Source organism: Hibiscus syriacus, unplaced genomic scaffold, assembly GCF_006381635.1.
Source record: "Hibiscus syriacus cultivar Baekdansim isolate YM2019G1 unplaced genomic scaffold, ASM638163v2 tig00112127_pilon, whole genome shotgun sequence".
NCBI classification, from domain to species: Eukaryota; Viridiplantae; Streptophyta; class Magnoliopsida; order Malvales; family Malvaceae; genus Hibiscus; species Hibiscus syriacus.
The window spans coordinates 542,600-554,847 of record NW_024063259.1 but is presented as its reverse complement, the minus strand read 5'-3'; the positions used below and the strand labels follow the sequence as shown (position 1 = coordinate 554,847).

Here is a 12,248-nt window from a genome sequence, read left to right as displayed (position 1 = left end):
TTTTTATAATACTCGGAATTTATTTAAATATCATAATATATTGACTTAATATCAAAATTTACGTCTTCAATTGTACTTTAAAATATTGCCCTCTCATGAATGCGAATTTATTAATAGAACCAACTTTTTATTAAAAGTATGATTAATTCGTTTTTGAAAAAAGTGGGTTCACTCAATTTCATTTCTAAAACGATGTTCTTTTACTTTGACAAATTAACGATAATTATCATCCAACAATTTTAGGATATTATCTTATTAATTCTCTAATAAAGTTAACGTCACCTTAAATTTTAATAGAAAGCTAAAACATGTAATACCAACTATTAAATGCTATGAATGAGGCATATAAAGTGCTTGCAATAATAAAAATGGAAATGATGTACGGTGATATTAAATATTTTTTTTTAATAACATAAATAATTTTTATTTAAAATATTGAAAAGATCATTTGAATATAAAGAAGAATATCTATCTATTCTTTCGATAATCTTTGAATCACTTTCTAATGATTTAGGAGTTCATTCCATGGATTACTCTCATAAAATACATTGTCTCGATTTATATATAGTATATTACAAACTATATTATTAAGAAAAGTAATAATATATAGTATAATTTAAAACTTGAAATTAAATTACTATAACAATAATAAAAAATCAACAATCAGTTGGTTTAGTGGGATGATGCAATAGATTCCTTAAGCAATATCATGTGTTCGATGTAACGCCCATAGCTCGTATATGTCTCAAAATACGAGTTAAAGATGTCACATCAACTTTACAAGCATTCATTGATCGTAAATGGTTAAAATTTTGTTCCATTATAAAACATTTCGTTATTAACTTTACAATTATTCCATTGATTGTGTAAAATCATAAAATAATAATAATTATCATATAAATCAAGCTTAATTTTAGGCAAAAGTTTAGTAGTTCAATAGTAAACATTTCTTATTCGTATACATGACATCTAGAAAATTTAAAATAATATGATGTCATTACTGATACATGTAGTTGTTCTTTGTTGATTGATGCCAACTCGACTCCTTACTTCACTTGCCCTTATTTACCTACACGTGAAAATCATCACACGCTAAGTATTCACTTAGTGAAACATTATAAACAAACTAAGATGACATAAAATATTAAACAACTTAACAACATCATAACATTATTTTTCTTTATATAAAGCTTGGCTTAAAATATCATAACAATTCAAAACATTAAACTTAAATTCAAATAAAATCATTAAATATCCAAACCGATTTATTCAAATCGTCTTTCCTTATCATAGACCTGAAAGTCATCATCTTATGATTTTGTCAAAACAATGATAATCAATAATAAACATAACAATCATATCATACTCTATTTCATTCAAATACTTTTCAGAACTTTTTTTTCCTCATTTTTCACTTTCATATTCATTTTCATATTCCATGTTCATAATAAATACTTTAACATTTTAGAATTTATTTTCTGAATCAAAACTTATTTTCAGACTCATAGCTTACTGTCAGATTCATAGCTTATTTTCAAAGTCATAGCTTATTTTCAAATTCATAGCCTAATGCATATTTATGAGAATGCAAGGTAAGTGAGTAGAACATAAGGTGCACACAGGGAACATCACGGTGCCAATCTTAAATAACATCTTTATGTTTTGGCCAATAATTTGTATATATACACTTTGATGGATCTAAATTCAAGATCCTCATTTTATTTCTTTACTCCTACGTAAGTATTGCTTGTAAAATCTTTATCAACAACTTTTCTATTTATTTTTGAATGAAAAAAAAGTAGAGCCTTAACTAATTAGTAGATTTGCAATACATAGACTTCATGCAGTCACGTTGGAGAAGATGTTTCGACTCCGTCGGAGGTTCGTTTAGAGTCGTCAGAGTATTATCAAGCTCGTTATGGAGCTTAGCAAGGGTGTTAGTGGAGCGGTTTCCCTCTCTTGGGGTCCATCTAATTTTCGTCATCCAAGCAATAATTTCCTATTTTGGTTCCATTGTCTTCTTGTAATGACATAACTTATTAATATCTCTTCATTGTTTTCATTTACCTCAAAATCTTCTAAAGTTGTATTATTAGTTATGTCTTAGGTCTCTTCAGGAGCACCCACCTATGTTATATAACCATCTTATACTACTTCTCTTTTATGATAATTTTGACTACTAGAATCAATTCAATTATCATACTTCAGACATGATTTACGTTCATTCGCTTTAACATATTATCTTCATGAGATTTCAATTCAAATTTTAAAGCATTTTCAACTGGTACATAAGATTTGATTACTATCATTAGGTTAATAAATATTTGTAGCAGTTGATTTGTGATGAATTATCTTATAAACATTCGGTTCACATCATTATGTACAAGGATCTAGATAAAATGATAATTCATTTAACTTTTTCATCTAATTGATTGTTTTCTCGAACAACAATAAATTTTTCATTAAATTTTTCTTCATCGAATGATTTGTGACGGTCAATAGAAGGAGGTCAAAGACTTATTGAAATGAGTGTATCAAGCGCATGGCTATCAAATGAAGGTGAAGACTTCATAGATTTTATTTCTGCAATACGATTTCAAGCATGAGAAGCTCAGAACGGCTTTAGAAAGTTTAAGAGTTATATCTCCCCTGATTTTTAAGTATAGAGGAGAGAGAGAAGAAAAGGAATAAAGAAGAGAAATTTTTTTCTTCAATTTTTTTCCTTAAACGTCGGTCAAAAGCTTTAGAAAGTTAAATGTGTGGAAAATATTGTCAAGTAATTAGTTTAATACCGTCACATTAGTATTTCGTTATTGTAGTAACGACTATCAGCGACGAAAGATTGATTTGTTATAAATCGATAATATTAATGACCAATGTATTATGTTTAAAATTTTAGTGAGAAAAAAATTTACTAAAAAATTAATGATAAATTTATGAAATTCACCCTAAATTTAGATTTTTCTTAACACGATGACTTAATTAATATTTTATAAGGACTTTTTAGATCAATAAACATAAGCCAATTTTTTCGAGAAGGTAAAACAGATTTTTCCATCCCGAAATTGAAGGAAAAATCTTGAAAATCCCTCTACTTATTGGTAAAATATGAATATTGTGCGTGACAAATATTAAATACCAAATTAAGATTATCAATCCAACTTATAATATTTAATAAAAAATCCAACTTATAATATAATGACAACAATAATTTTTATTAAAATAAAATCATGGTCCTATTCTTTCTTAATAATTTTGATTGAGATAAATTTATTAAGTGATTTTAGAAGTAAAAAAGAAATATTATTTTCATTAAAAAGTTTGAGTTCAAGCAGTACTATTTATAAAATGTGTGAATGTTATCAATAATTAGATAAATATAAACATTTTATCTTTTAATCACTTTAAATTATTTAAAAAATTGATCTTGATTGATACAAAGAAAAAATTGTGGTTCCAACCCAATTTTGATCTCGACAAAAGTACACCATGCAAAAGGAAAATAAAAGTATGGATTTTTGAATAGATATACTTGTCAAAATTAGCCCATAACGTTTATCAAAATAATTATTTTTACCCATATTCTTTTTTTTAGAATATTTTGGATATCGATGTTTCATTTTTGGGAATAAAGACTCATAACGATTGACTAAATAGTCATTTTGTCTCTTATTTTTTAGTACATTTTGACTCTTAATATTTCATTTTAGGATAAAAACCCATATTTTAGAGCGTTTTTCGCTTGTTAAATAACCATTTCTATCCATAGAAAGACTTTTTTTTTCCTCAAAATAAAACATTAAGATTCAAAATATTTTTTTTAAAAATAAGGGTCAAAATGACTTTAATTTTTTTTAAAACGTCATGCCATATGAATAATCATAAAGCTAAAAAATGGGCTTTCAGAAAGTAGAACAAAAGCCTTGGAGCACAGAATAACCCAGCTACTACAATACTAAAAGTCCATTAACAATAGAAAGCCCCAAACTACAAAAGATTATATGATATCCAAATTGAACCCATCTGCTCTACTTTTCTACTTATCCTGAAGGGGAAAGAACAACAAACATATAAAAACTTATGGCAACCGAGGCGGCGGAGGAAGTTCCCGTCCCTGCAGCGGTGGCGGAAGCAGCCGCAACAACAGGAGCTGAGAAGCAGCCGCACAAGCTTGAAAGAAAGTGGGCCTTTTGGTTTGATAACCAATCTAAACCTAAACAAGGAGCTGCTTGGGGTATCACTTTACGCAAAGTTTACACCTTTGACACTGTTGAAGAATTTTGGTGGTACTTTTATCAAAAACCCATCTCCTTTTTATGTAATTTTTAAAAGATCTATTGATTTAGATTGGGTTTTCTTTTCTCTATTGAAAAGATAAAATATTCTCCATTTGGGTTTTCATTTTTGGGTAGATACTAATTGATTAATTTGAGATTTGGTTTGTTTAATAGGATAAATGCGTTTCCTAAGGTTGAATTTTATTGGAGTTTGCTGTTTTTCATTATATGTAATATAATCTGACTATTTTAATTGTTATTTATTATTGTTTGTTTGAAATTAAGGCTTATACTTTTTGTTATGTTTTTCAGTTTATATGATCAAATATTCAAGCCCAGCAAGCTGCCTGGAAATGCTGATTTCCACTTGTTTAAGGCTGGGATTGAGCCTAAATGGGAAGATCCGGAGTGTGCTAATGGAGGAAAGTGGACTGTCCTTAGCAACCCTAGCAACAGAAGGACTAATTTTGAGAATATGTGGCTTGAAACTGTAGGTGTATTGTCTCTAGATATGTATTATGTGCAGTATGGTTGGTATCTTCTCTTATTTGACCCACTAGTTGCATTCTATGGACAGTTAATGGCATTGATCGGTGAGCAGTTTGATGACTCGGATGAGATTTGCGGCGTGGTTGCTAGTGTACGCCAAAGACAGGACAAACTTGCATTGTGGACCAAGACAGCAACGAACGAGGCTGCCCAGGTCTTTATCATAGGAATTGTTGATACTTTGAATCTAATCTATTTGTTTGTTGAACTACACATCGTATTCTGAGGAAACATACCTACATATCATTTTCATTCTATCAGTGGACGTTTTCTTGAATCTTATATGCTCAAGAATGAACTTTTCTAGTTTCTACTTAGAAATTTCTACCATAATCACTCTGCAAGAAATTGCTGCCACCTACGTGCATGAAAATATGCACAATCAGATGGGTAATGATGGGTTTTCTCTGTTTCCAATGAGTCAATAAAATGCTTAAATCCATCTGATTACTTTTGCTGCATTGCATAAAATTTATATCTGTGTTCAATGTGCTAAAGCTTTTGCTGCAACCACGAGTCCATGTTTCATCCATTTATCTAGAATTTGACAAGTTCAGCTTGTTGTCAATGACCCATTTTTGTAGTAGGCTAGTCACATTTTTTGTTCATCCTTTGCTGGTGATGTCTCCAAATCCCTTTTTTTTGCATGTGAGCTTATTTCTTTCATGTTTATAAAACATCCTCTCACAAGTCCATATTGCAATGGCATGTTTCCCTGCATAATTTTGAGAAGCACACTTGATCTACGGCCACTTGTTATTTATCGCATACCTTTCATTTTTGATTTTGTCCTTTTGAAATTCAGCTAATCGAATATGCTTTGGTGATGTTAATTGGAATTGTGTGATATAGATGGGCATCGGAAGGAAGTGGAAGGAGATCATTGACATCAATGATAAAATTACTTATAGCTTCCATGTAAGCTTCATTCAACCGGTACTTGTGATGTCGGGAGCATATTCTCTCACCGTGACTAACTGTTTTGCACTTTGCAGGATGACTCTCGTCGGGAAAGATCGGTTAAACGATACAATGTTTGAACTCTCTGCATGTTTCTTTGCTCCGTATTACAGAATGCTGAACTGGGGCAGAAAGTAATGTAATTTGTTACCTGTTTTGCGTACGAGTTTTTTCTTATTTATTGCCGTCAACAATCAGGTTCTATAATAGACATTTATATTCAACATTAAGAGTTTTTACTATATTCTATAGATACTTCATTTGTTGAATCATATATTATATGCATGTCTGCTGATTGTTTCTGAAATCTTCTGTAAAGAATTGTAATGATGATTCCTCCTTGGCAACCTTGAGAATGGACCTTTTCAAATAATTATGTACTTGGTAAATTTTCTTCTTTGATTCCTAATTATAATTTATATAATTGATTAGGGAAGTTTTTCATCCTTACATGGAATGAAAAAGGTCACAAAAAATATTCCTAACATATAATGTTTTGATTTTATTTTTTTTAATATTTTAGTCTATAATATTTTATTTTAAGATAAAAAGTTCATTTATTAGCGGAAATAATTAGTCAAGAAACAGTAAATATTCTAAAGGAATTTGTTTATTGAAATGAAATGTTTTAGCAAAATATTAAAAAAAAAAGTTAAAGTGAATATTTTATTAAACATTAATAAATTTTTATCCTAAAACAAAATATTGGATTGAAATATTTTAAAATATAAAAATTTAAAATAATTATTTAATTAAACAATAAATATTCTAAAGTAATCTTTTGTCTTGAAATGAAATGTTTTAGTAAAATTGAAATGAAACGTTTTACCAAAATTAAAATGTTTGAGTTTGTTTGATAGAAAAATTATTTGCAAATTCACATTTTAAAAAGGATGATTTATATTATTATAGTGGTGTTTTATTTTATATTTTTTTTTATTGATTTGGAGTGATTATAAGATAATAGTTGTTTGAAAGATTCTTAATCATTTGACAATGAATGTTCAAACACTCCTGTGTAATGTAACGCCTCATTAGCTTGTAGGAAACCATGACTCAAGTTTAAATGGATTTGAACTTGGGTTGAGCCCAACAAGTGTTAAAAAAGGGTGTTGTTAAATTTGTGACTAAAACTTAGAGGACCAAGATAGCAATTCACCCTTTTTCCTTATAAAAGGTTGGGTTCTTTTATATGATTTTGTATAGTGAAAGAAGTTGGGGAGAGCTCTAAATACAAAGGGAAGGAAAAGCTAACGCTTGGTTGAGTTGAAAGAGTTTCCAGCAACTTAGCAGTCTAGGTAAACTCACTTCTAACTCGACTTTATCACATGTAGATCACTAGGTGTGTTTTGATAGGTTGCATGAGTTATGAAGCATGTTCATGGTATATTCAACATTTAGAGTTTTATAGTATGTTTATGGACCTATTATGACCCCTACTATTATACATAAAGCTCTAATAATGTTTGGGAACCTCAATAGGACTTTTGGGATAATTAGAGAGGCTTTTTCGTGCCCAAATCATGGACTTTTGGAACAATACCGATATTGCTCATCAGTTAGCTAAAATAAGGGGGTTTTGGGAAGAAAGTATCAATACTCATCATAGAGTATCGATATTGTTGGTCGAGTTTTGATACGTACAGGGTAGTATCGATACTGAGTAGACTTAGAAGATTACAATAAGCAATTTTGGTATCTGTATTGATGGGAGTATCAATACTAGGGGTAGAGTATCGATGCTCCTAGTAGGGGTAGAGTATCGATACTAAGGCATTTTTCAAAACATCGAAGTAAAATTTAGTATTGGTACTCAAGATAGTATCGATACCACAGTCCATAAGTATCAGTACTCAAGCTAGACTATTGGTACTACCCTTTCCATTTCAGTTCTCAATAGTCATTTAGTATTGATACCCAGAGTTTAGTATCAATACTCAGGGGCCAATATCGATACTGAATGACTTAGTATTGATACCCACAAATAGTTTTGGGTAAGAAACCCAAGAGTTTGGGATAGATTTAAGGGACCTAATAATACTAGAACGCCATGAAATAAAACTACAAGTGAGAACAATAATAAACTCAAAACAACTAGAAACAATAACAACTAGGATGACATAAAAGTAACAACTAGGATGACATAAAAGTAACATTGTCTGATGCTCGGGAAACAGTTAGGACACCCAAGTTACTGTAGTAGATAACGATCGTATAGTTTAGATATATCCTAGTTCGTGGCAATGCACTTTAGTTTCCAACTGGGCATAGATGCCCCAAGACTCGAAGGAGTAAGTTGGTCGAGTGTATGTTTTCGATGCAGTTAAGGATCTCACCCTAGATACCTAAGGGTATTTTTAGAAGGCTAGAGGGGTGTGTGCCCCAAGATGCAGAACCCTCAGACACACCATAATGCCTACTTCAACATTGCATGACTGCATTCTTAAGTCTTCCTACATATGCCACTAGCATGCTTATTTAATGAATGCATGTAGTATAGTAATTATTAGTGTGACACTGAACTTGTACGTTCATCGTTCGGAATGTGTTTCCATGCACATGTTGTTAAGAGATCATCTGTAGAGCGTTATCGTCACCAGATATTCTAGTTCAGTCGAGTATTCAGAGTACGTCTTAATTTATATCGGAGGGCATGTACTATTGTAGAGCCCTAACTCTATTTTGAATTAAATTCAATGTACTTATTTTGGATGATTTGGGAGCTCCCCGTATTTGTAAACTTAGATTTATTATATTTTTTATTTTACATCCCAAAGCACCATATATAGAGGAGGAAAACCAGAAGAATATCCGAAGTGAATGAATAAAAAATGACTCCTCCTTTAATTGCAGTCTCGTCTGACACAAATACTCGAGAACCAACAAAATGTTATATGCAAACGAACAAAGAAACCAAACATCGGAAAAGCAAGTAACCATAAAATCTGGAAGAATCATAGATCAAGTATACCAATGGAAGAAACCTGCCTTGAGAATCCAAAAATACCGGTAACTATGATACTCTTTACTAAAAAAAGTCAAAAAAATATTATTTTAAATATATTAAAATATAACTAAAAATTAAAAAAATCAAACGATAATAAAATGAAAATGACAGAGAAGTGGTCGGAAGAAACCATCACCGCTACCATTGCTAAACGTGTGATAACCGCCCTGTAGCTTTTGTTAGATAAATTGCTTTTCTTTTTAATTTTTGACGAACAAATAAATAAAGAATTAAAAGAATGGCGGGCTAGTTACTGTGAGGTCTAGTATATAAAGGGGAGACAGATAGAACTCTTCAATACATCGCAATTGTTTTTCTGAATTTACGAAACGGAGAAACTCTCCAGTCTTCATCGTCGTTTTTTTCTGAATTTAGGAAAATGGAGAACAAAGTAGCAGCAAGAAGATTTGAAGGCAAAGTTGCGATTGTAACTGCTTCGACTCAAGGCATCGGTTTTGGCATCGCATAGCGCCTTGCTCTGGAAGGTGCCTCGGTCGTCATCTCCTCTCGCAAGCAGGTCTTTTAATAATTTCAATCTTCTCTGTGTTGGATAGTAAATGATGCTGATGCAATCATAATTACAGTTGATGGAGCTTATTAATTGGACTGTAGTCCTTTGTTAAATCTGCTGTTCTTTTATCTGTTCTTGGATTTGATGATTGAAGTTTTGAGCTTAGTTTCTCTTGAAATTGAGAGTCCGTGGAATCAGAAATCGTCAAGATTTTTATATGAATTATTGTGATCTGATCTGTAATCAACAGGATTTCCTTCATCTTTTATTAATTATTTATGCTGCCGTGGACGCTGCTTTACTTTGCAAAATAGTATCGAAACATTCCGATCATACTTACAGTTGATGGAACTTATTAATTGGAAATTAGTGTGCTTTTCTCTCGATTTATTTTTTCTGTTTGATTTGTTTTTGATATGATGATGGGTGTTAGTTATGTTTTTGAGCTTCATCCTTGAAGAAAAACGTCGACGAGGCCGTTGAAAAGCTTAAAGCTAAAGGAATACATGTCTTCGGAGTCGTATGCCAGGTTTCCGATGCGCAGCAAAGGAAGAATCTAATCAATGCCACCGTCGAGGTTAGTTTAATGAAAATCTTGAATTCTAATATTGTCGTTGAAAAAAAAAATCAATAATAAACTCGAGAACTCGATCATTTCCCTTTATTTATAAAATAATTATTAATTTTTTTGAATGATTATAGAAGCGGCCATTTTATATTATTTTAATAAATTTAATGATCATTTTGTAACTTTGGAGGGTTGATGTTTAAAAGGATAATTTTATCATAGTTTAGTGGCTTTACTGTACTCTATCCAAAAACTTAATAATTTGACGTATTCCTATTAACTCTTATTTAAATGGGAAATTAGTTTTGCTCCTCTTAAAAACCAATAATTCAATTTTAAACAACAAAGCTGAATCCTTTGAGTAATTGGTATGCGTAACAATTAACATTGTATATGTTGTTGGTTTCAGAAATATGGAAAAATAGATGTGATTGTATCAAATGCCGCTGTAAATGCGGTAAATGTACCGCTGCTGGAAACCAAATATGGGAAACAAACGTCAAAGCATCCATACTTCTGCTCAAGGTAATTAAGAGCAAACAAAGAAGATTAATGTTAACAAAATAGCCTTACTTACCATAGCTTACTCTCATTATTACATAGTGGTTTGATGTGTATAGCCATATGTTTCCGATGTATAATTGCAGGATGCAGCTCCCCATTTGAAGAAAGGTTCATCGATTATTTTTATTTCATCATACGGTGGTTATCAACCTCAGGCTTCTATGGCCATGTACGGGGTTACTAAGACAGCCCTTCTTGGTCTCACCAAGGTAAGTTTTTATACACTTCTTTTTCTAAACAATCAATCTTTCAAAATGTCTTTTAGGTATAACTATTTTTCAAGTTTCTTATAATCATAAAACCAGAAATTAAGCTTTAATTTATCATTTTTCGGTTTAAATAATTTTTATTTTTAAAATTTTAAAATTAAATAAATTAAACTTATTACTGTCATTTTGTTCTTATTTATATTTATCTTTCTGAAATTTTATTCCGACTATAATGATAATGCTAATCTAGCTGTGTTGGTTGATCCTTTGTCAGGCTCTGGCGGCTGAGTTGGCCCCAAATGTCCGAGTCAATGCCATCGCACCTGGTTTCGTACCAACCCGTTTTGCAGCTTTCGTCACAGCAAACGAAACCACGGTGAGTTGATTTTTCTTATAGAAATAAGATTACACAAAATCATTTGAATGAAAGTGAAAAATGTCGTACCTTGTCACTGAAACTCGAGTGCGGGGATTTGTTACAGAAAAAATCCTTTGAGGATATAACGCTATTGAAAAGACTAGGCACACCAGAAGAAATAGGAGCTGCGGCTGCTTTCTTAGCTTCGGATGATGCTTCTTACGTTACAGGGGAAATCTTAATCGTGGCCGGAGGAACCGCTTCCAGGCTCTAGTTTCTTACACAACACAAACCTGTCGAATAACTCTGTGTCTGTAGCCGGGTTTCAATGGAATATGTTATTTAGTAATTTCCTAATGCCATTTTTAATTGTGCTAAATTGAAATACATGTCGTCTGACGTGGAACAACTTCAGACAAATAAAATAGGCATTAGCTGTATTTGGGTTATTTCTCTTTTTTATATATTATAAATTTGGTTTGTGATGCTTTTCAATGGCTTTCGGGTTTTAATTATGCTTTTTTTTAGTGTGTTTTTGGGGTGAATTCACGAGATAATGTTCTCGAACTTTTTTATTCACGAGATAATGTACATCCCAGATTAATTGTTGAAATGGGGTGAATTCTACAGTGATGGCCATAGGTCGCCATGCAATCCAGGCGATCTTGTAGGACGCCATGCAATCCGGGCGACATACGGGTGACATACGAATACGAGCCATACAAGCCATATACGAGCCATACGAGCCAATGGATAGGTCGCCATGCAGTCTGGGCGACCTTGTAGGTCGCCATGTAGTCCCGGCGACCAAGTAGGTCGCCATGTAGTCCTAGCTCACGAGACCTCATGCATGCACATGCAGCCACAACTGAGATTCCTTCACGTGCTCCCCTCCTGCTCCCCGCTGCATGCCTACAGCTATTGATGCATGCATGTGAACCATTTGAGCCGTGAATTATTGGTACAATTATTGAACCATTGCTGCGTGAAATCAGCTGCTATCATAGTTGCAATTGCACAATTATTGGTGAAATAATTGAGGCAGCCGGTGACACCTAAATTATATATGGGGTGTGCATTATCGTGAGAACATAAAAGAAAGAAAGAAAGGGAGAAGAGATTGCAGCCAGAGCTTGGTCGCCGAGATTGCAGCCGAAGAAAGGGAGAAGAGACTGCAGCCGAGAAAGAAAGAAAGGGAGAAAGGAAAGTAAGAAGAAGAAAGGGAGATAAGGTAAATTTTTTTAT

The 12,248-nt window shown here is 32.1% G+C and overlaps 1 protein-coding gene and 1 pseudogene across 2 annotated transcripts; both read left to right on the top strand.

The window, feature by feature from the left end:
* Nucleotides 1-4,031: 4,031 nt before the first annotated feature.
* LOC120174832 (eukaryotic translation initiation factor-like) lies at nt 4,032-6,010 on the top strand. Of its 2 annotated transcripts, XM_039181575.1 has the most exons (5): nt 4,032-4,286; nt 4,590-4,767; nt 4,855-4,980; nt 5,679-5,744; nt 5,822-6,010. In XM_039181575.1, the coding sequence occupies exons 1-5, from the start codon at nt 4,081-4,083 to the stop codon at nt 5,864-5,866; spliced, it is 621 nt and encodes a 206-aa protein (XP_039037506.1). In that variant the 5' UTR covers nt 4,032-4,080; the 3' UTR covers nt 5,867-6,010. The 2 variants fall into 2 exon arrangements, with proteins under 2 accessions (XP_039037506.1, XP_039037505.1); XM_039181574.1 differs by lacking the exons at nt 5,679-5,744; nt 5,822-6,010 and adding an exon at nt 5,091-5,269 and having other exon boundaries at nt 4,855-5,017.
* A 3,084-nt stretch (nt 6,011-9,094) lies between these two features.
* On the top strand, nt 9,095-11,468 carry LOC120174834 (annotated as a pseudogene).
* The last annotated feature ends 780 nt before the right edge of the window (nt 11,469-12,248 follow it).

Excerpts from the sequence above, each read along its gene's own strand:
- LOC120174832 (XM_039181574.1), top strand. The coding sequence starts at position 4,081 with ATGGCAACCGAGGCGGCGGAGGAAGTTCCCGTCCCTGCAGCGGTGGCG. Across the intron at positions 4,287-4,589 it reads ACTGTTGAAGAATTTTGGTG|TTTATATGATCAAATATTCA; the intron begins GTACTTTTATCA and ends TATGTTTTTCAG. Across the intron at positions 5,018-5,090 it reads TGTTGATACTTTGAATCTAA|ACGTTTTCTTGAATCTTATA; the intron begins TCTATTTGTTTG and ends TTCTATCAGTGG.